Source organism: Oryctolagus cuniculus, chromosome 13 (assembly GCF_051225735.1).
Source record: "Oryctolagus cuniculus isolate XC-2025 breed Fujian yellow rabbit chromosome 13, ASM5122573v1, whole genome shotgun sequence".
In the NCBI taxonomy this organism is placed as follows: domain Eukaryota; kingdom Metazoa; phylum Chordata; class Mammalia; order Lagomorpha; family Leporidae; genus Oryctolagus; species Oryctolagus cuniculus.
This window is the reverse complement of record NC_142879.1, coordinates 52,513,512-52,534,426: the sequence shown is the minus strand read 5'-3', so window position 1 is coordinate 52,534,426 and position 20,915 is coordinate 52,513,512. Positions and strand designations below refer to the sequence as shown.

General features: G+C 44.9%; 1 protein-coding gene across 3 annotated transcripts in view; it reads left to right on the top strand.

Moving 5' to 3' along the window:
• PCNX2 (pecanex 2) overlaps positions 1-20,915 on the top strand; it is a 324,088-nt gene that overhangs the window by 288,590 nt on the left and 14,583 nt on the right. For all 3 annotated transcript variants that reach the window (XM_051821460.3, XM_008268254.4, XM_089312276.1), the window contains 2 exons: positions 5,831-6,064; positions 8,504-8,616. In XM_051821460.3, the coding sequence (XP_051677420.1) occupies positions 5,831-6,064; positions 8,504-8,616 (347 nt within the window). The remainder of the gene's footprint in view (positions 1-5,830; positions 6,065-8,503; positions 8,617-20,915) is intronic.

The following is a 20,915-nucleotide window of genomic DNA, read 5'->3' as shown; positions in this document are numbered from 1 at the left end:
CTCCCCCCTCCCAGTTACTTCCAGCTGTTTTCTGTTCCCACTGCCTCTCTCACCACTTGACATGCACCTATAGACACGCACTCCCTGTGCTCCCTGCCTCCCAAGGCATGGCACGCTGCTGCTTCTGCTGCTTCTGCACTCACTCTCCTCTCACTCTGAGATGCCCACAACTTCCCTTCCAACTGCAGCTCAGACCGCAGCTCTTCTCCCATGCTGCCCAGGGTCCACACGTGGTGCTTACTTCCCTTCCTTGGCAAACCCTCCTGCTTCATGTAGTGCTAACTCCCAGGCAAAGGAGCCACACCTGACTCCTCTTTGGGACCCTCCCCCCAAAGCCCTGTGGGATGACTTGCTTATGGAAGTGCCCAGTGCATGTTGTGGACAGAATGGACAAAGCCTCCAGGTCATGTGGATTCCGAGTCTGGGCAGAAGAGATCCAGACCTGGGCAGGGGTTTGAATAGCCTGCTCCAGGCATGGTGCTGAGAACAAGGGTCAATATGAAGCCAAGCCTCTGACTCTGGAATAACCCATAAACAGCCTTTGCAGGGGCCGGGTATGTAATAGACAGACCTGCCTCCATCATGGGGCCAGCAGTTCACAACGAATGGTGGAGAAGGAAGAGGATGCGGGTGAGATGCCCTGTCTGGATCTGGCCTGATCCTCCCTCTGAGCTTTGCCAAAACTGAAGACTCCACACCTGGACCTGATTTTTTTTTTAAAGACTTACTCATTTATTTGAAAGGCAAAGTTACAGAGATAGAAAGAAATAGAGATCTTCCATTGGCTTGTTCACTACCCAAATGGCCATAACAGCCAGAACTGGGCTAGGCCAATGCCGGGAGCCAGGGGTTTTGTCTGGGTCTCCCACGTAGATGCAGGGCCTAAGTACTTAGGCCATCTTCTGCTGCTTTCCCAAGGCATGAGCTGGGAGCAGATGGAACATGAACCAGAGCCCATATGGGATGCCACCATCACAGGCAGCAGCTTTACCTGCTACACTACAACACCAGCCCTGGACCTGATTTTTGATACCTCCCTCTTGTGGACTTGTAGTTGATACTCATTTCTTCCTCTCCTAACTCCCGGAAACGTGCCTCTCAATGCCCTCTTCAGTTATCTAGGATGACAATTTGCCATCTGACACATAAATCCAGGATAATGGACAAAGGGAGGTTCCCAGAACCTCCCAAGTAATATGGGTGACTTGTGGGAAAACAGTGTCCTTAACTCTCTTCCCCAAGAAAGGAGGATGAAGGCAGACAGAGCTGCAGGAGTGGTAGGAGAGGCACTCTCTGATGTCTTCCACGGCACTTTTCACAAGCTGCGGCAGGCCGTGCACTCGGACTCCCTGGTTAGCTGAATAATTACAGATTGCTGTGTCCTATCAAGAAGTTCTGGTTCTGTACACCTGGGCTGAGGCCCAGTGATCTATATTTTTATCATGAGCTTCCTAAGTGACATGAAACATAACTAGGTTTGAGAACCACTACACACATATTTGTGCTCTATAGAAACAAGAGTTTTCTTAACTCCAAATTGCTGTTCAGGTGGGGCTGAGGTTTGGGCCCTCCCACTGCCTCCCTGTGTAATTCACACACAGGCAGGTGCATTCTGCGTGAGGCTGGCTGTCTAGGTGCGGCACCCTGCCCTGCAGTGAGGGAAGGCTCAGAGCTTGCCCTCACTCCCCCTGCTGCAGCCAGGTAGGGAGGATTTCAGGAGGGCTGACTGGCCACTAGCACCAAAGAGTTGGCATTTTGGGGTGAAGAACCAATGTATCTTGCCTTCTTCAGCCTCCATTGCTTGAGGGACAAAGCAAAGCCTTTGTAGCTCTGAATTACTTCAAGTTTCCAGAGTTCAGCCTTGTTCTTTTTATTATTTGCTAATTACATTGGAAAATGGGAAAGGAAGAAAAATTTGAGATAATTCCTTTACACAAAAGGATTTTTTAAAAATCTCCTAACAAACTGGGTCAATTCCCCCACCTTCTGAATATATTTGAAATCATTTCCTTCCCAATGACTAGTGGTTTTCCCTGGTGTCTCCTCCCTCTCTCCTCAATTTATGAGTGCGGAAGACCCTTTTACCCATCAAGGAACCAGTTTAATGTGGGGGCCTGGTTTTCCCGCTGCCATTGTTTCTGGGCAGCTCCCTGAGAGAGAAGATGCGCTTATCACCTGCATGGCAGAGCAGGGAGTGAGAAAACCCCACATGTGGGCCTGCCAGCCAGGCCCCGTTTCTGGAATGAGTTGTCTGATAGAAGATGCTGATCTACAATTAAAATGAGAAACCAGGAGGAGCCCTGCTGGAGGAGCCTGATACTGTGAATTTAATTCAGGAGACGTTCTGCTCACAGTGCGGTTCAGGTTTACAAAGTCAATTCATTTTCAGCATCTTGACTTCTCCACTGTGCTTAGTATCGGATCCATGTCATCCTGACAGCTCACTGGCTGTCTCCAGGACAGAATTCCTGCCCAGATAAAGTGAAGGTGGGGTCTGGCTGGCAGCTGATGGGGCAGGTGCTGTGAGAGGGCTGGAGCTATGCTGCGAATTGTGTGCTGAAGTCAACGCCAGGGCTACAAGAGGAGGGAGTTTTAACCTCTGGAATTCAAAGTCCTCATTAACCATTCTGACTTCATCCGTTATGGAGTTGTGGGGTTGTTTTTAATTCTTCCCTAGAAATGAATGAAAAGGTAAACTTTTGTCTTTTGATTTTTGTTTGTTTTTCCTATCTGATACGCAATTAGTATATACTGGGGGAAACTAGACCAGATGTTTGCTGGAGCCAGATGTTTAGAGAGATCAAATTTCTTTCTTTTCTCTTTGTCATGCTTAGCTGAGAAGCAGTGCCTGTGACCAGGGGCACAGACCTTGGGCATCATTACAGTAGCCCCCAACCCTGCCCTCTTATCCCCAGGATTGATTCCCAATGGATGAAACCGTGAATAATGCCACACCCTTTATATACTGTTTTTTTTTTCTGCACATACATAACTATGATAAAATTTAATTTGTAAACTAGGCACAGTAAAATTTAACAAGAATAATAATGAAAGAGAACCATTAGCGGGTAGGTGTTTCACCTCCTGGTTCAGATGCTGATTAAGACACCCACATTTTATACTGGAGTGCCTGGGTTTGATTCCTGGCTCCGCTTCCTGCTTCCAGCTTCCTGCTAATGCAGACCCTGGAAAATAGCAATGATGGCTCAAATAGTTGGGTCCCTGCCACCTATGTGATGGGACACCTGGATTAAATACTAGTTCCCAGTTTTGCTGAGGCCCAATCTTGGACATCATGGACATTTGGAGAATGAACCAGTGGTTGGGATGGGAGTATCTCTCTCTCTCTAATTAGTAAATAATTTTTTAAAAAGTAGAACAATGATTAACAATGTACTCTATAAAAATTATATGAATGTGAATGTGATCTCTCACACACATAATATTATACTGTAGATCTTAGCAATGTTATCATGTAATATTTTTACTTTCCTAAAATTGAGAATTGTCACTTTTTCACTTACAGGAAGCACTTTATGACTTCTCTTTGGCATATCTGAATTGCCAGGATCACTACCCTTTCTCTTTGGGGCCAGTATTAAATAAAATTTAGTTGAATGCAAGCACCTCAATGCTGAGACAGTCTGGTAACTCAGAAGGCTACTAAATGACTAACGGGCTAGCAGTGGATTCAGCCTGTTCACACCCTGGGTGGGACACAGGCAGGCAGTGGATACAGCGTGTTCACACCCTGGGTAGCACAGAGCAAAATGGCACACAATTTCATCACACTCATGAGAACGGCTTCCAATTCTAAATTTACAGACTGTTTATTTCTGGAATTTTCCATTTAATATTCAGCCCGTGGTTGGCCATGGGTGGTGACCACCGTGTTCTCTTTGGCTCTCAACTTTGGGCCAACTACTTAAAGTGTCTGCCTCACAGAAGCTGTCAGTGATCCAGTCGAGAGAAACCTTTTGCAGATTCAGAATGTGCATTCTGGAATGTCACATGTGACTCTGATGGCCACCACAGCCGCAGCTGTCTCATGTCCCCAATGCCATCCCCGTTCCCTCACCCCTCTGCTTCAACCTCTCCTGGGCTTCTGCTACTGCTGCTGCTGGCTGCCTCCCCCGAGCCTCACACACATCCTACTTGCTGCGTAGGTAAGTCACAGATGCCAACAACATGACTGTTTGAACTGTTTCTCGCATATGTGCCATGTGCTAAGTTCTTCACAAGCCTCATCTCAGTTTAACCTCAACAGATGCCAAGTGGACATCATTAGTGCTTCTGTCTTTCTCACCTCCTGCTTCCAGCTGTGTTTGGCCACTTATCCTAAACCTCCTGCCCCTTTCTTCCTCCCTGTACTGCAGGAATTTCTTAAGGCCCACATGGTTATCCTGGAGTGCAGGGTTACAGAGAGTCAGAGAACACACACACTGCTTAATTTTAGTGGCTTTCTACAGACTTCATTTTTCTTTCTTGCCCATTTTGGGAGCCTAATAGAAAATACGCCCAAGGAAGAAAGGCCATACACCAGTAGCCACAGATTAGCTTTTCCCAAGTCTGGGCTGTCTTCACTCTTAACAATAGAGAGAGGCCTCCTCAGGGGTTTGCAGTCCTTTCTCTGAAATCAGAGATGACAGGAGGCCCTCCGCTCAGCTCCTCAGACCCTGAAGTAACTTGACACCAGACACCTCTGCAACCTGACCCTCAGCTCTGCATTTCATTTCCCAGCCCAGGGAAAGGGAGGGCAGGAGAGCCAGGGATTCTGTGCCCTCTCTGCAGGCATCAGTCCCTGAAGCCTTTGTCCCCAGCCCTCTGGTATTCATTACGTTCTGTCCTCCCACTTGGGAAGAATGTGTTTCTATAAACAGAGAAGGCTATCAATTAAGTGCTTGCTTCCACTGGGAGCACGCATCCCTGCCTTGGAGCATGGAGCGCTGCTTCCCCTCGCCCCTCATGCTTTCAGGATGAGATGCACGGCCACGCTCCCGGGGTCGCCCTGAGCGCCACCGCCATGTTTCTGTTACAATGAAAACGCTGCGCCTGTTGTGTGGCACTCTGGAGTAGCAGACTGATCTGCTGCTGACGCGCCACGCTGGGCGTGGATGTTCATTTTCTCTGTCACATTTACACTTCTCAAGGTCAGGTGCAGGCCTGTTTGGAGGGTGAATTCATTCAAAAACTACACAATGGCCTTCAATAATGCTGTGACTCAGAATAGTAAGTCCTGAGGAGGAGGGTGAGTTTTCCCCCCGTAAGTACAGCGTCTGATTAGGGAGAAAACGGGTTATCTTGGAGCATGTCACAGATGTTCACTGTCTGGGCACCCGGGATCAATTTCACATCATCACTACTCTCCATAAGCAGGGAGTTGTTTTCGAGCATTAAATCCTCCTTGACTGGAGCCTGGAGGAGGCTCTGTCCACTCTCAGCTGCAGCAGCCTAGCCTGGCATCCACAGATTGCTGCAGTCCACCACACAAAGGGCGGGCCTGTGCCCCTCTCGGGAAGGAAAGGGCAGCCTACCATTCTTCCTCATCATGAGATCTGTGCGGTGACATTCTATCAGCATCATTCCCTGCTCATTTTCTTCTTCCTTGCAGTGACCCTTAAGGGAGGACATTTTAGAGTGTCTCAGTGGGGTTGGTTTGATACATTGAGCCTAGAAAGAAGAACAAATAGTAACACATGTGGAGATTTTGTATTCTATTTTCCTGGGATTGATTTGACATATTAATAATAATAATATAATAATAATAAACCTTCCTGGCTTTCAAATAAGTGCAGGAGCTCAAAATCTTGATATCTCTCTCTCCCTGCAGAGTATAATATTCTATATGGTAACATCCCCCAAAATCCTCTCCTGGATCAAAAATGAATCACTTCTGAAGTCCCTTCAGCCCTTTGCCAAGTGGCATTACATCGAGCGTGACCTCGCAATGTTCAACATTAACATTGATGATGACTACGTCCCGTGTCTCCAGGGGATAACACGAGCTAGCTTCTGCAACGTTTATCTAGAATGGATTCAGTATTGTGCACAGAAAAGACAAGAGGTAGGTAAAGGAGGTGGAGACTGGTGGAGAGAAATTTAAGTTGTTGTTGTTGTTGTTGTTGTTGTTGTTGTTTGACAGGCAGAGTGGACAGTGAGAGAGAGACAGAGAGAAAGGTCTTCCTTCCGTTGGTTCACCCCCTAATGGCCGCTGCGGCCAGTGCGCTGCGACCGGCGCACCGTGCTGATCCAAAGCCAGGAGCCAGGTGCTTCCTCCTGGTCTCCCATGCGGGTGCAGGGCCCAAGGACCTGGGCCATCCCACTGCACTCCTGGGCCACAGCAGAGAGCTGGACTGGAAGAGGAGCAACCGGGACAGAATCTGGCCCCCGACCGGGACTAGTACCCAGTGTGCCAGCACCGCAGGCGGAGGATGAGCCTATTGAGCCATGGTGCCAGCAAGAAATTTAAGTTTTAAAAACAAGGAACACTCAACAGTCCATCTCTTTATACCCTATGGCAGACTATAATAAAATAGAGGATAAATGATTAACACTTAAGAATTAATATAACATTTTTCTGATGAGGAGCCTTGCAGGTTTGTGTCCCCTTCCAGGGGAGGGGAACCTTTGTTTCTGCCATGGGCGTCTGGCTATTTATAACATTATTTGCGGGCCATGCAACATTATCAACTTGAAAAATAGCCTGCTATAGATTTATTGAATTTTGAGTCCCACCTGGAGTTGCCTTGCCAGGGCCAGGCCAAATGATTTTGCTGGCCTTATACAGCCTGCAGGCTGGATGTTCCCCCTCCTGCTTATAATGTGTTCACAGCCAGTGCACTTTTAAACACCTACAATAGCTTTCGAACATTGGAAACTTCTTTAAAATTGCCTTTTGAGATTGTCGTACCATGCATATAAGAGATCTTAAAACTACACATGGCTTTATTTTTTTTTTTTTACCTTTAGAATAAACTTATCTTTTAATTCTATTTTCCATGGACTTTATAAAATCCTTGTAACTATGCTGATACCAGGCAGATTTCGTACTGGACCATGGAGAAGCAAATTCCATTCGCTCCAGCTTATTTCCATAGCTGTTATTTTCCTGCGCTGTTATTGCTCGTGGACTGAGGAACCTTCTTGAGGAGGATCCTGTTTCTTAGAAATGAAGCCAAGGGCGGCCGGTGCTGTGGCACAGTGGATTAACACCCTGGCCTGAATCGTCGGCATCCCATATGGGCGCCGGTTCAAGACCTGGCTGCTCCACTTCCAATTCAGCTCTCTGCTGTGGCCTGGGAAAGCAGTGGAAGATGGCCCAAGTGCTTGGGCCCCTGCATCCACGCAAGAGACCTGGAAGAAGCTCCTGGCTCCTGGCTTTGGATGGGTGCAGCTCCAGGCATTGCAGCCAATTGGGGAGTGAACCACTGGATGGAAGACTTCTCTCTCTCACTCGCTGCCTCTCCTCTCTCTGTGTAACTCTGACTTTCAAATAAATAAATAAATCTTAAAAAAAAAAAGATTTAAAATAATTAAAAAATTAAAAAAAAGAAATGAAGCCAAGGACAATGAGAGCACACAAAGACAGAAGAGGCAAGGTGGGGGGAGAAAGGAGATACAGGTGAACGAAGGGAGTTGGTTTGCTTCTCTGGATTTGGAAAGCTGAGTCAATGGATGTGGATAGAGAAAGTGGGTCCAAGTTGGAAACAACTTCCTCAGTCGCTGCTGAAGTATGCACAATGATCTACAGGGAGGAAATCAAGCTGTGACACTAGCACAGGTCCTGGACTTCATTATGAGTGATTCTAAGCAGGTGGCAGAAACTGCAAGTGGCAGAAGCTGCTTTCTCCAGACAGAGCAAGGAGAAAATGCTGATCGTATTCAGCCATGCTTAGCCTCTTCCAGGGGTTGAGATGGCCAGAGAACCTACTGATACGCTTGGCTCCCTAATGAGAACTCCCTCCTCAGTTGGTTCATGAAAGGTCTTTTTCTTGCAAAAGATATTTTGACTTTAAATTTCTTTTGCATCTCCCCTCCCAGCCATTTTTTCAGAGCTGACTTTGAATGCTTCTTTTAATTTAGCTGTTACTGTGGATTTATGATCAATTCAAAGGGCCCCTCATTTTAAAGAGAACCAAAGATCGCACTGGATTCCTGTACTTTTTCTCTGCCTGCTAGATTGCACATCTCCCCTTGCATTTCGTAGTACTAAGGTGAGCACATGTTTGAAGATCCCCTGAAATTCCAGGAAATCAGTTAAACCACATCTTGTCCCCTTTTCTTTGCAAAAGTATCTTTCCCATTTTTTTCCCCATGTCCAGCCATAACAGAAACTGTCTCAGGAGCAGAAGGTTAGCTCCCGCTCTCTGAGGCCAGTTGAAAGGGCACGCGATGACCACAATGGATGACCAAGAAATCCTCTTCTACTTTTACATATGTGAGTCTGTATTGGTACCTACTGGAACATATTTGAAAGCTGAGTTATTTGTCCTTGCTCTTTCAGCCTTCAAAGACCCTGGACTGTGACGAGGACTCTCCTTTGGTGACTCTGTCCTTTGCACTGTGCATCCTGGGGAGAAGAGCTCTGGGAACTGCAGCTCACAATATGGCCATCAGGTACCTGGGAAGACAGGTGGGATGCCTTGGACTAGTCTAGGCACTCACATTTTGTCTTTTTGACAGATTTTTTTCAATCATCTTCTACTTCCACTTCTTTCAGATATTCTTTCCATGATAAATCATGTTGGGACTTTTTTCTTTCTTTCTTTTTTTTTTTTTTTTTTTTTGGATCACTGTGATCTTTTCAAATGTTAGATTTGGAAATATCATTACTATTGAACAGTCAGGACCCAAGGATTCTGAGTATAAAGCCCTCTGTCTTACAAGTGTCCTTGTGAATTTGCTGGGAAGAATTAATAACTTTATGCATATAAAATGTTTGCCTTGTACCCGGAGAAACTGATGCCCAATGAATGTTAGTTCCCTTTCCCTGTTTTTCTTCACAAAAGAATTCCTCACATGTAATCCAGACCTTCCACTGTCCTATCTCTGTGGGGCTTTGATTAATTGCCTGCCTCTTTTCCTATTTTTTGAACTGTTTCTGCAGAATCTTACGCATCTGTACATAAATAGCTCAGATATCTCTTCATACAGCACAAGAATTAAGCCCCCTCCTGTCCCTTCGTTACCCTCTGTCACTCATGGGGTGTCTTTCACAAGTGAAAAGGTACTTGTGCTCCCTGCTGCCACACTGCATCTGAAGCAGCTCCTAGCTCTGCAGCCCAGCTGCTCTGATTAATTTCATCCATCATCTTCAAACCACTTCCATCAGTGGTTCTCATCCCTACATGCACATGAAAATCTCCTGGGAGCTTTTACCACTTCCATCAGTGGTTCTCATCCCTACATGCACATGAAAATCTCCTGGGAGCTTTTACATATCCTGATGCCCTGCCTTTCCTGTCCAGACCAATTCCATCAGAACATCTGTGGGTGGGAACACATATCATGACTTTGCCAAACTCACCCAGTGATTTCAATACATACCAAGACTGAGAACCATATCATGGAACAAGGGAGCTTGAAAAAGAGAGGGTTCCTTTATTTAACTTTCCCCTCTACCTAGATTTTCTTCAATATTTCTGCACTATATTATTGCAAAAATGGTTCTTCTTATATTAGACTTGAATAGGTTTTATGCTATTATAATGGATTATAAAACTGTAAAAGACAAAACCTACCTATTTATGTATTTATCTGATTGCACGGCCTCATGACTCTGGGACATCAGATAAACAAGCCTAAGGAGACTTGTTGTCCACTGTTTCCAAATGCCTTTCCTGAAGAGGGTTTCTGTGAGTCATTACTGGTGGTAAGGTGTCAAGAGGTATCATTGATTGTAAGTTCTGAGTTGTAAGTGGTGAAGTGTTATGACGGGCAGCAATTTCTGTTTCTCTCTGGAGACAGTAGCCTGGGGTCCCCAGGATGGAAAGGAAAGATCCAAAGGTAGTTAGAATTTGTGACATTAGCTGCTCTTTCAACTCCATCTTGGACTTGTGTGATTTTCTTCACAGGGAAGAAATGTTCAATGTCTGATCCTGAACATATCTTTTTAGCACCTGTGGCTGGCATGTTCTCTAGGGAGGAGCTGACTTACCTTCAGCCCCTCTCCTCCTACCTGGCTCAGCCTCACCAAGGACCCAGGCCAGTTCCTCTGAGACCATATGGGACTAAATCTGATGATTTCTGGGAGTCCAGCAGAAGATCCATTCATGGGCTGTGTAAAACAGGATAAGGCGGCCCTTAGAATGGGCTTCTTATTGAACTATAGAGAATGATGTTTGAGAAGGGCTTTGTAGGCTCTTGTACTTGAGTCACAAGATGAGACTGCATAGCACTGGGGCAGGTTGTTAAAATACTTAGAAAGATCTCTTGTTTAGTCTATTTGAAGTGTTTCATAAATTTCAAATTTTCCTTACAAGTTGGAAATAAGTGTTGCAAATATTATTTCCAATTCCATCTAAGATATATTTTCAAAGACTTCTTTAGTTTTATTTGTTGTGTTACTTGTTCAACTATTCCTGATTCAGTGAATCTTCATGGGTCCATTTGATTTCTTTCTCCTGGATTAAGTACCCGCTGCTTTTTTAAAATGTTATTTTGATGGGATCTTTGTTTCAAATAGTTTCTCCGACTCTATGTCTGCCCTACTCGATGTGAACATAATGATGCGGTAACTCTCGGAAGAATTTAGGAAAAGACTCAATCATCTGAGATTAGTTCAGGATACTGAGAGATCCCACAGCACAGCAAAATCCTATCAGGCACTTTATTTTCCATCCTCAGTCTGTGAAAAGCATCCTCTTTACAGTCTGCCCTAGGCCGATGGTTGGAGTCAGAAGTCCATGAAGGTCTGATTTGGTTGCACAGACCTGGGGATGTAGAGGGGCAGCACTGACCGAAGCTGGAGTCTGGCAGAGCCCCCGCCCCTCTTGAACCAAACAGCTGTGCCTGATATTTCATATACTAGGTTTCTGTAAATGATTTTGCTTAGAAAAAATATTGCCAGAGCCCAAAAAACCTTCAAGACATAATTTTTATAGATACAGTCCAATTACTCTCCAAAGAAAGCTATCCTGATTTGTACTCTCATTATACCCTCACCTCTCCTGGGTAGTCTAACCTTTTAAAATTTTTCTAGACTCATGGTTGCAAATTATATCATTTTCATTTAAATTTGCATTTCTGTTATTAATACTGAGGTACTGGTCATTTATATTTTTTCAGTGTGTTGCCCATTTACATGCTATACTCATTGTTATCTAATATTTGGAAGTATTCAAGTAGGAAGATATTAACCTCTGTTATAAGTGTTAAAAATTTTTTCTGCCAAGCTGCATTTGTCTTTTATTTTTACTTATGACACCTTTTTAAATCTTTTATTTATAATTTTTGGATTTTGTGTCTTTCTCGTGATACAGAAATCTGCATACTAGCCTTTGTTTTCTCCTGATAGTTCTGTTTTATTTCTTTACGTTTAATTTTTGAATCCTGATGGACCTGTCTGGGATTTGATTTTACCCTACTTGTTAACTAATTAGCTAGCTTTTTACTGTTTCATGGATTCTGGCAGAGGACAATGAGATTTCTGGGTCAGAGACAAAGGGCTTTATTTCTCACAATACAGCAAACATTATGAGCATCCTAGTATTTGTCTAAGTTCTTTTGTCCCCAAAGTTCATGGGGGTGACACAGAGTGCCTGTTCTATATTATAGCAGAACACTGACCTAGGGGAACCTGCTGCTTTATAACAGAGGGAGATGTTACCTTATGCCTTATGATAATTTAGTCTAATTACCTCAAACTCCACCCTGAGCGTCAGCCTGAGCCTTGCCTTGTTGGTAGACACAGCAGGATGCATCAGAGAATGAAGGACTCATAGAGCTCTGCCTCCCAGTGAGTCCACGTAGGGCATATTTCTGTGCACTATAGGAAAAGTAGATAGAGATTCAATATTTTCCTAAGAGGGTAGCTGATAGTCCTACATCATTTGCTAAGTAGCTCATCATTAGTAAGTAAAAATTATCAGTGGTTTGAAACATTACTTTTTCATTTACAGTCACGTGCCACATCTGACATTTCAGTCCAGTGGTCTCTTAAGTTTATAATACAGCTGAAAAATCCCTACTGCCTAGAAAGAATGGAGTCATCTTTTTGGGTAGCACAATGCATTACTCATGTGCTTGTGGCAATACTGGTGCAAAAGAACCTACTGGGCTGTCTATGATATGCAAGGATGGCCCATACATTACTTTTTGATGCACAGTACTTGACAGCAATAATAAATGAGAGTGTTACTGGTTCATATATTTACTATACTGCAATTTTTGTCATTATTTTAGGGTGTATTCCTCTTACTTATAAACACTGTTTGCTGTAAAACAGTATGCCACATCATGCCAGCACAGCCTCACACATCTCATGTTTACCACATGTCTTAATTGCATCAAGAGAGCACATTGAGGGAATGAGCTAAACTGCCTAGGTTTGGGTAAGTATACTCTTTGATGCTTGCACAATGACAAAAACCTCCTAACAACACATCTCTCAAATATGTCCCCACCATGAGGCAACATGTAACCATGCTACTTTCCCATACATAAATAGTGTGCTCCTGGATTTACACTTCCGTGTAAGTGATCAATTTGTCTATTCTTACCGTGGTATCATGTTTGGTTTGCTGGAGTGAAACAAACACTGTTTTGACATCTGAAAAGTCCCCTTGTCTTCATTTTTGTTATGTCTTTTATAGTTTTGTCACCAGATGCTGTGCACATATATTTCTCCTCAAGTGAAATTCTGTAAAACCTCTGTTGGAATTTTGATTAAGATTGTACTGAATATACAGATTCATTTGAGAAGATAAAATCAATCCTATTTAATAATGTGATATATCTTTCAGATCATTCAATTTTTTAAAAAAATGTCCTTCAGTAAAATTTTCTCTCATTTTGTTTTTTAGAGATTTGTAATTTCTTGATGCGTTTATTTCTGTTTATTTTATAGGTCTATTGTGAATGTGAATAGAACTGTTTTTCATGTCACATTCTCTTGTGACAGGAAAGTTATATAATATTTTTATATTGATCTCGTTCTGGGCACTTCTATTCAATTCTGTATTTACAACAATAATATTTCAGTTAACTTCTTTTTTATGTTTTTGATAGAAAGACATATCTGAAAATAATGACAATTTTGACTTTTTTCTCTCTGGTACTCACAACTCAGTTCTTTCTGTTAGTACATTGGCTATGACCTCCAGAGCGATGCTGCAGGTTGGCATCAGTCTTAGTTTCTTCTTACTGTAGAAGATTATCAGAAATGTCATGATGTAAAGCTGTCTGGATACATTGTTTTTCAGTCTTTGGAGGTCAGAATCCCAAAATGGGGTTCACAAAGCTAAGGCTGGGGTCTTCCCAGCTGTGCTCTTTCTGGGGGCTCTGAAGGGAGAATCCATTCCCCGCTCTAGCGGCTGCCTCTCCACCTTCACGCCAGCAGCATTGTACTGACGCAAAAACTGCCCCTACAGCCTCCCGCTAAAGACCCTGACTATTACAAAGGGACTAGGACTAGATAATCTTCTCATCACAAGGTCCTTAGTTTAATCACATCTGTAAAATTCTTTTTTCCATTTAAGGTGACCAATTTACAGATTCCAAGATTTAGGACATGAATAACTTTGGAGTCCTTCATTCTGACTGCAACAGGATTTTTTTTTTAAGGGAAAGGGTTTATTGGGGGAAACCCGACAGACCAGAGGGAAGGGGCGAAGAAGGAAAAGAGGGAAGAGGAGAGAGTAAGAGAGAGAGAGAGAAACATGGAGAGGGAGAGAGATCAGGAGACATTGAGAAAGAACCACGTGTTCAGGAACAGGTCCTCTTAAAATTTTGCCGGGGAGGCCGGTGCCATGCTCACTTGGTTAATCCTCCACCTGCAGCGCCAGCACCCCTTATGGGCGCCAGGTTCTGGTCCCAGCTGCTCCTCTTCCAGTCCAGCTCTCTGCTGTGGGCCATGAAGGCAGTGGAGAATGGGCCAAGTGCTTGGGCCCCTGCACCCACATGGGAGACCAGGAAGAAGTACCTGGCTCCTGGCTTTGGATCGGCACAGCGCCGGCTGTGATGGCCTTTTGGGGAGTGAACCAATGGAAGGAAGACCTTTCTCTCTGTCTCTGTCTTTCACTGTCTATAACTCTACCTGTCAAATAAATAAAAAAAAAATTTGCCCGGGAGTGGTCAGGGAAGTAGGAGCAGCAAAGGATTCTTGCCTTAATCCAGTAATGGGAGAATGAGACTAATATTTTAGCATTAAAAATGAGACTTGTTTTAAATTTCTGTTAGACCATTTTTATCAAGTCAGGGTGTTTCCTTTTCTTCCTGGCTTGCTTGAGCTTTTATTAGGAAAGTATGTTGAAATTTTTTTTTAAACTTGAGGCATGAATTCTGATGACTTTATTATTCTCCTTAAATATATTAATGTAATGGGTTATGTTAATAGATTTCTTCATATTGAAACATCATAGCAATTCTGAGATAAGCTCTACTAGGTTGTGATAGCTTACTCTTTATACAACAGTGGGTTTAGTTTGTTAATATTTTACATGGAATCATTAGATCCATATTCCAAGTATGAGTGGCTTATAACGTACGTGTGTATGTGTGTGCATGTGCAAGGATTCTGTCATCATATAATTTAAAGCCAGGAGTATGCCCTTAAGGTGTGCTTTTTAAGACTCAACAAGTCATCCCTACCCATTCATTCACGGTTAAAGAGTAATAGATGGGCCGGCGCCGCGGCTCAGTAGGCTAATCCTCCGCCTTGCAGCACCGGCACACCGGGTTCTAGTCCCGGTCGGGGCGCCGGATTCTGTCCCGGTTGCCCCTCTTCCAGGCCAGCTCTCTGCTGTGGCCAGGGAGTGCAGTGAAGGATGGCCCAAGTGCTTGGGCCCTGCACCCCATGGGAGACCAGGAGAAGCACCTGGTTCCTGCCATCGCGGTGCGCTGGCCACGGCGGCCATTGGAGGGTGAACCAACAGCTAAAAGGAAGACCTTTCTCTCTATTTCTCTCTCTCACTGTCCACTCTGCCTGTTAAATAAATAAATAAAGACTAATAGATGATTTTGAATGCTGACTCCCTGGGTATGTCTTATGCAGGAGCATGGCCTAAGCCACAAGCTCTGCTTCACTGGAATGATTTGTTGGGGAAATGTTTTGTGTTTATGTAAGTGACAGAGCTTTGGTGGGTGGACATGTGCATGCAGAAATAAGGGAGATGAATCAGTTGAGAGTCATTTTACGTGATATGCTAGACACAACTGAGCAAAAGAGTACAATTCCATGAAATGTCTTGAGGTAAAATATTGATCTGTTGTGGAGATGGAATGGGCCGGTGTGGATACGACAAGCACTCAGTCGTGTTTTAAACTTGAGGTTTGGGACATAACTTCTTTAAGGGACTGTGTCTCCCACTGACGAAGGCCATACAAATAGGATTCGATGCCTGACCCCTGAAGTCAAGACCTCACTGACTTACTGTCTTCTTGCACATGAAAGGTGGTGAGGTGGGCCCAGGCCAGTGCTCAGTTTATAGAGATACCAGGGCAAGAGAAGCCAGCTGCCTTTTACAGCACCAACAGATTTTGCTTACAGAAGAAATTGTAGTGACTCTTGGAGATTAAGTTTGCAAGAGGACAGAAGATGTCAGGCAAATTTGATCTTCAAAAGTGCCAAGAGGGCAAGGCAGGCCTAAAGGTGCTCTGCTTAGCCCTCACACGCTGCCCTGTGGCAGGAGATCCCTGCTGTGTTCTGAGGTTCTGTGTCTAACCAACCCACTCTTCACCCACATAGCAGACTAAGGGAAACAGCGTGCTTTTTTTTTTTTTTTTTTTTTTTTTTTTTAAGATTTTATTTATTTGAGAGGCACAGTTACAGACAGTGAGAGGGAGATACAGAGAGAAATGTCTTCCTTCCGTTGGTCCACTCCTCAGTTGGCCGCAACGGCCGGAGCTGCGCTGATCTGAAACCAGGAGCCAAGAGCTTGTTCTAGGTCTCCCATATAGGTACAGGGACCCAAACACTTGGGCCATCTTCTACTGCTTTCCTAGGCCATACCAGAGAGCTGGATCGGAAGAAAAGCAGCCAGGACTGGAACCCATGCCCATAAGACACTGCAGGTGGAGGGTTAACCTACTGTGCCACTCCACCGGCCCCAGGAAACAGCACTCTTCAGACATAGAGGATGGCATCTGCTTCTCCTCAGTGTCTCTTGAGGACGAGGACCCACACTGGGGCCAGCCGTCATCCTGGATCGTGCTGCACACATCAGCTCCCAGCGCTTCATCTGCATCTGCTCTGTAGAAATGCCTTTGACATCCCTAGCCCTGTGTGGACATCCACCATGTCCTCCTTGTCTACTTACACTTCCTTGTTGTCATGTCCTGTGCTGGATCGTGCTGCCAAGAACTACTGGGGGTGCCTGCTATCTGCTGATTCTCAGTGTGGCTGTGCTCTGAGATGTTTCACTCTTCAAGGTGGCACCTCACCCTTCCCTGCTGGCCCAGTGCCATTACTATAGGGGTTGCCACCCCACTGCATGCACAATGCCCAGCTCACTTAGACACATCTGCTGTGTCTTTCAGTGTACAGGCATTGGGCTCACAGGACAAGATGAACACTGGACACTAGCATGAATGAAGAATCGTCCCCCACCCTCCCACCAACAGTCACACGTTGTCCTCAAGCCTTGCTTATATCACCCAAAATATTGCTTATAAAGAGATTCTTCACAAATCCCTTACCAGGCCTTCAAATACCCTGGATGTTCTTGATCTTAAACAAAGAAGGGGCTGGCGTTGTGGCACTGCAGGTTAAGACACCTCGTTCAAGGTGACCATCCCATATCGGAGCACCAGTCCGAGTATCAGCTGCTCTGCTTCCAATCCAATTTCTGCTAATGTCCTGGGAAAACAGCAGAGGATGGCCCAAGTGCCTGGACCCCTGCCACCTACATCAGAGACCCAGATGGGCTTCCAGGCTCCTGGCCTGACCCAATGCTTCCCATGGCAGTCATCTGGGGAATGTACCAGCAAATGGAAGATTCTCTCTCTCTCTCTCTCTCTCTCTCTCTCTCTCTCTCCCCCTCTTCCCTTCCCTTCCTCCCTCCCCCTCCTCCCTGTATCCCCCTTTCTCCGACATTCTGCTTTTCAAATAAATAAATCTGAAAAAAAGTGACATTAAGAAAAAAATGAGCAAAGAAATAAATAGATGGTAATGAGGACAACAGGCAAGTAGAGCCACGATTCAAGCTTCTCTCCTGGGCTGTATGCTGCCTCCCAGTGACGACCCTGAACTCTAAAGGAAATGGAATAGCTTGGAGCTCCTTGAGGGCACTGTGGCTTTCAATCTGCATGTTCTTCAGCAGGTAGGAGAGAACTGGGATCCCAATCAGGAGTTATTTTGATTTTAAAGCCAATGGAATAACTTCCTGGATGAAGTGTGCAGGAAAACAATATTAATACACTATCAATTCCAGATGTTGGCAAAGTATCTGCAAAGATTTAAATGTGAGAAAATTGCTGGTGACTGACCTTGGGATGGTAAGCCTGGGAGAATTCAAAAACAATATTCTCTTAATATTTTTACTATTGCGGCTAAACCAAAGCCTTTAAAGGGATTAGGTCATTCTAACACAACCTCTGGGCTGGCCTTTTTTTTTTTTTTAAGTTTTTTTTTATTTATTTGAAAGTCAGAGTTACAGAGAGAGAGAAGGAGAGGCAGCAAGCGAGAGAGGTCTTCCATCTGATGGTTCACTCCCCAGATGGCCACAACAGCCAGAGCTGTGCCAATCTGAAGGCAGGAGCCCGGAGCTTCTTCCAGGTCTCCCACATGGATGCAGGGGCCCAAAGACTTGGGCCATCTTCCACTGCTTTCTCAGGCCATGGCAGAGAGCTAGATTGGTAGTGGAGCAGCTGGGACTCAAACCATATGGGATACCAACACTGCAGGTGGTGGCTTTACCCACTACGCCACAGCACCAGCCCCTGGGCTGGCCTTTAAGAAGATAACTCCAGCTACCTGGCTTCAAAGCTGCTTTGTGTTTCCTAGGGAGGTGTGGAGATAGCCATGGCTTTGCTCCTATGCTTGTTTATTGTGACACGAAGTCCCAAGCACTTGTTACCACCCAATTCTCAATTTCTCAACTTTCTCTTCCCTGTTTTCTATTAATTGAAAGAGTTGTAATATATGTTGAACAGAGACCTGTGGGAATGACTGGCGTTTATGGAATGGAAAACTCTTAGTCATCCACAAATCACCAGAAAAATGAAAAGTATTATCCTTTCTTCTGCCTTTCTTTTTTTTTTTTTAATTTTCATTTTATTTACTTGAAAGGCAGAGAGAGAGAGATCCCTGATTCACTGATTCTCTCCCCAAATGCCCACAATAACCAAATCTGGTCCAGGCTGAAGCTGAGAACTCAATCTAGATCTCCCATGCGGATGGCAGGGGCTGAACTGCTTGAGCCATCACCTACCGTCTTTCAGAGTCTGCATTATCATGGAGTTGGAATCAGGATCTGGAGCCAAGATTTAAGCCCCAGCACTTTGGAAGTGGGATGTGGTCATTCTAGGTGCTGTAACAAACACCAACCCTGCCTTATTTTTTATTGCAAGGAGGTGGTGCTAGTCACCTGGGCTGCTGGTTTTGTTTGGGGAACTATAGCAGGAGTCATAGAAATGATCATGAAACCAGTGCATGTTTGTGTGGTTGCTGGATGCTCCAAAGGGGATAAGCCACATGTGAAGAGAGCTTGCTGCAGTCCCTAAGATGGAGAGGCTTTCTGAGTCCAGGGTAGGAACTCAGGTAAACACAAAGCAACCCAGCCTGCACATCACACTTAATGGTTGCATATGTCTACAAGCTGCCACTGATGGCAGTGTGCTGCTACAGAAGGCTCCTCTATAAACCCGTGGTATCCAAGCCTGTTTGGAAATTCGCAGAAATCTATGAGTGATTCTGTTGGGGAATCCTCTTATGTGTCCTGCAGAAACTACCTAAGTGTTCAGATTTTTCTCTCTGAACCCTAAGATACATTAAGCCTTGATCTGAGATGATGATCCCATCATCCCACACTTGAAATTCTTTCCCTCCAGAGGTACTCATTTGTTTCTGAAATAGCATGTTTACTAAGTAGTAGATCCAGAGGTACTCATTTGTTTCTGAAATAGCATGTTTACTAAGTAGTAGATGGCGTTCTTTGCTGTGGAGGCTGTCCTGTGTATTGTAGTTTCCCCAGCCTCTACCTACTAGATGCCCATAGTGCCCCACCCCCTATATCAGTTGTGACACCAAAAATGTTTCCAGACTTTGCCAGATGTTCCTTGGGACTCAATGATCACCACCAGTCGAGAACCACTATGAGAGAGGGTGCAAGTGGTGACTAGACTAGGCTGGTGAGTGATGTTCTATAAGACTGAATATTAGACAAAAGGAACCTCTGGCTGGAGCAGAGCTATGAGGCTCCTCAGTGGATAAAGAAAGCAGAGGGACAACAGCATGAGCATAATTTTGCTTTAACTGGCCCTCTCCAAAATATGAGTGTCATGAAAGGTAAGGTTTGCGAAGTAAGGAGACTGTGAGAGCCAGAGCTGCTCCGGCAACAGCCCAGCCTCAAACCAGAAAATCACCATTTCCAGGAAGACTGTAAACACCTGTGCTTTCCACCGAACCCCCCCCACCCCCACCCCCACCCCCACCCCGGCCTCTCATCCATACCCATCACCACTGGTTATGCCCTACTTTAGTAGAAGCTGGGGCAGGAACCCAAAAGACAACAAAGGATGAGTTTAACCTGGGTGGACTAGTGCAGTGATAGGGTCAAAGCAATGCTCACCAGACTTTTCTGTTTTTGTTTTTGTTTTAATGTACTCAGTACTAGCTACTCATGATCTTTTCAAAGAGTAATACTTTTCTAGTGCGGCTTTTACTAATATTATAATACTTAATACACACATGATGCCATGTAACTCCCTGCATATATCACAGTCACAGCCTTTGATTACACATGTGCCAAGTTTCTCCAGGGCCTGCCTGTCCTCTCTGCCCCCATGCAAATCCCACACAAGGAGATGTGGTCGTCATCACTCTGCTGCAGGACTTGATGATGGGATGACCTGCTTCACTTACTTCCTCAAGCGGAGTGGGGATGGGGGCTGTTATAGTCCCCTGGAGGCCAACCTTTATTGATTCAGATGCAACACTATTTCCCGAGAGCAGAAGCCCAGTTCCAGCTGTTGTCCTGGAGGCAGGAGCTGTCATTTCTCTGTGGAGTCTTTAAGAGACCAAGCCCTGGGAAGCTCCATGTCAGAAACGTGCTGCAGGTGTCCCGGAAACCGCAGCTCTCTCTGCCTCCCACCCCTCCTCTGCTGGTTACAGCTCGCTGGCTGCCTTCTTCCTCTTCATTCTCTCAAGGGGAAAAGGCAGGTAATGAAACACCTTAGTGGTAGGAAGCCTTGATCTTTAAGGTGCTAGGGATACTGTCCATCTAGTGTAATTCTAACTCAGACTCTGTTTTCTATGTTGAGAATCATTTTAACAGAACAGCATTAAGCACCACAGTGAGTCATTTTCCCTGAAAATAGAAATATCAGGTAAATCGTGTATTGTGGGGGCCTCAGGTGTGAACTCGAGCATCTCAGTGAGGCTGCTTCGGAAGCAGTTTTCCCTACTGATCAGTAAGCAGTCAGTGGCTGCCCTGCAGTACCTCCCTCCTGTCCTTGGCAGTGTTGCTTTGGGTATCTGGGCAAGTCCCTGACTCTGCATTTGTCTTCATTACTTTCATTTGAGGGAGTTTTTTTTTCTC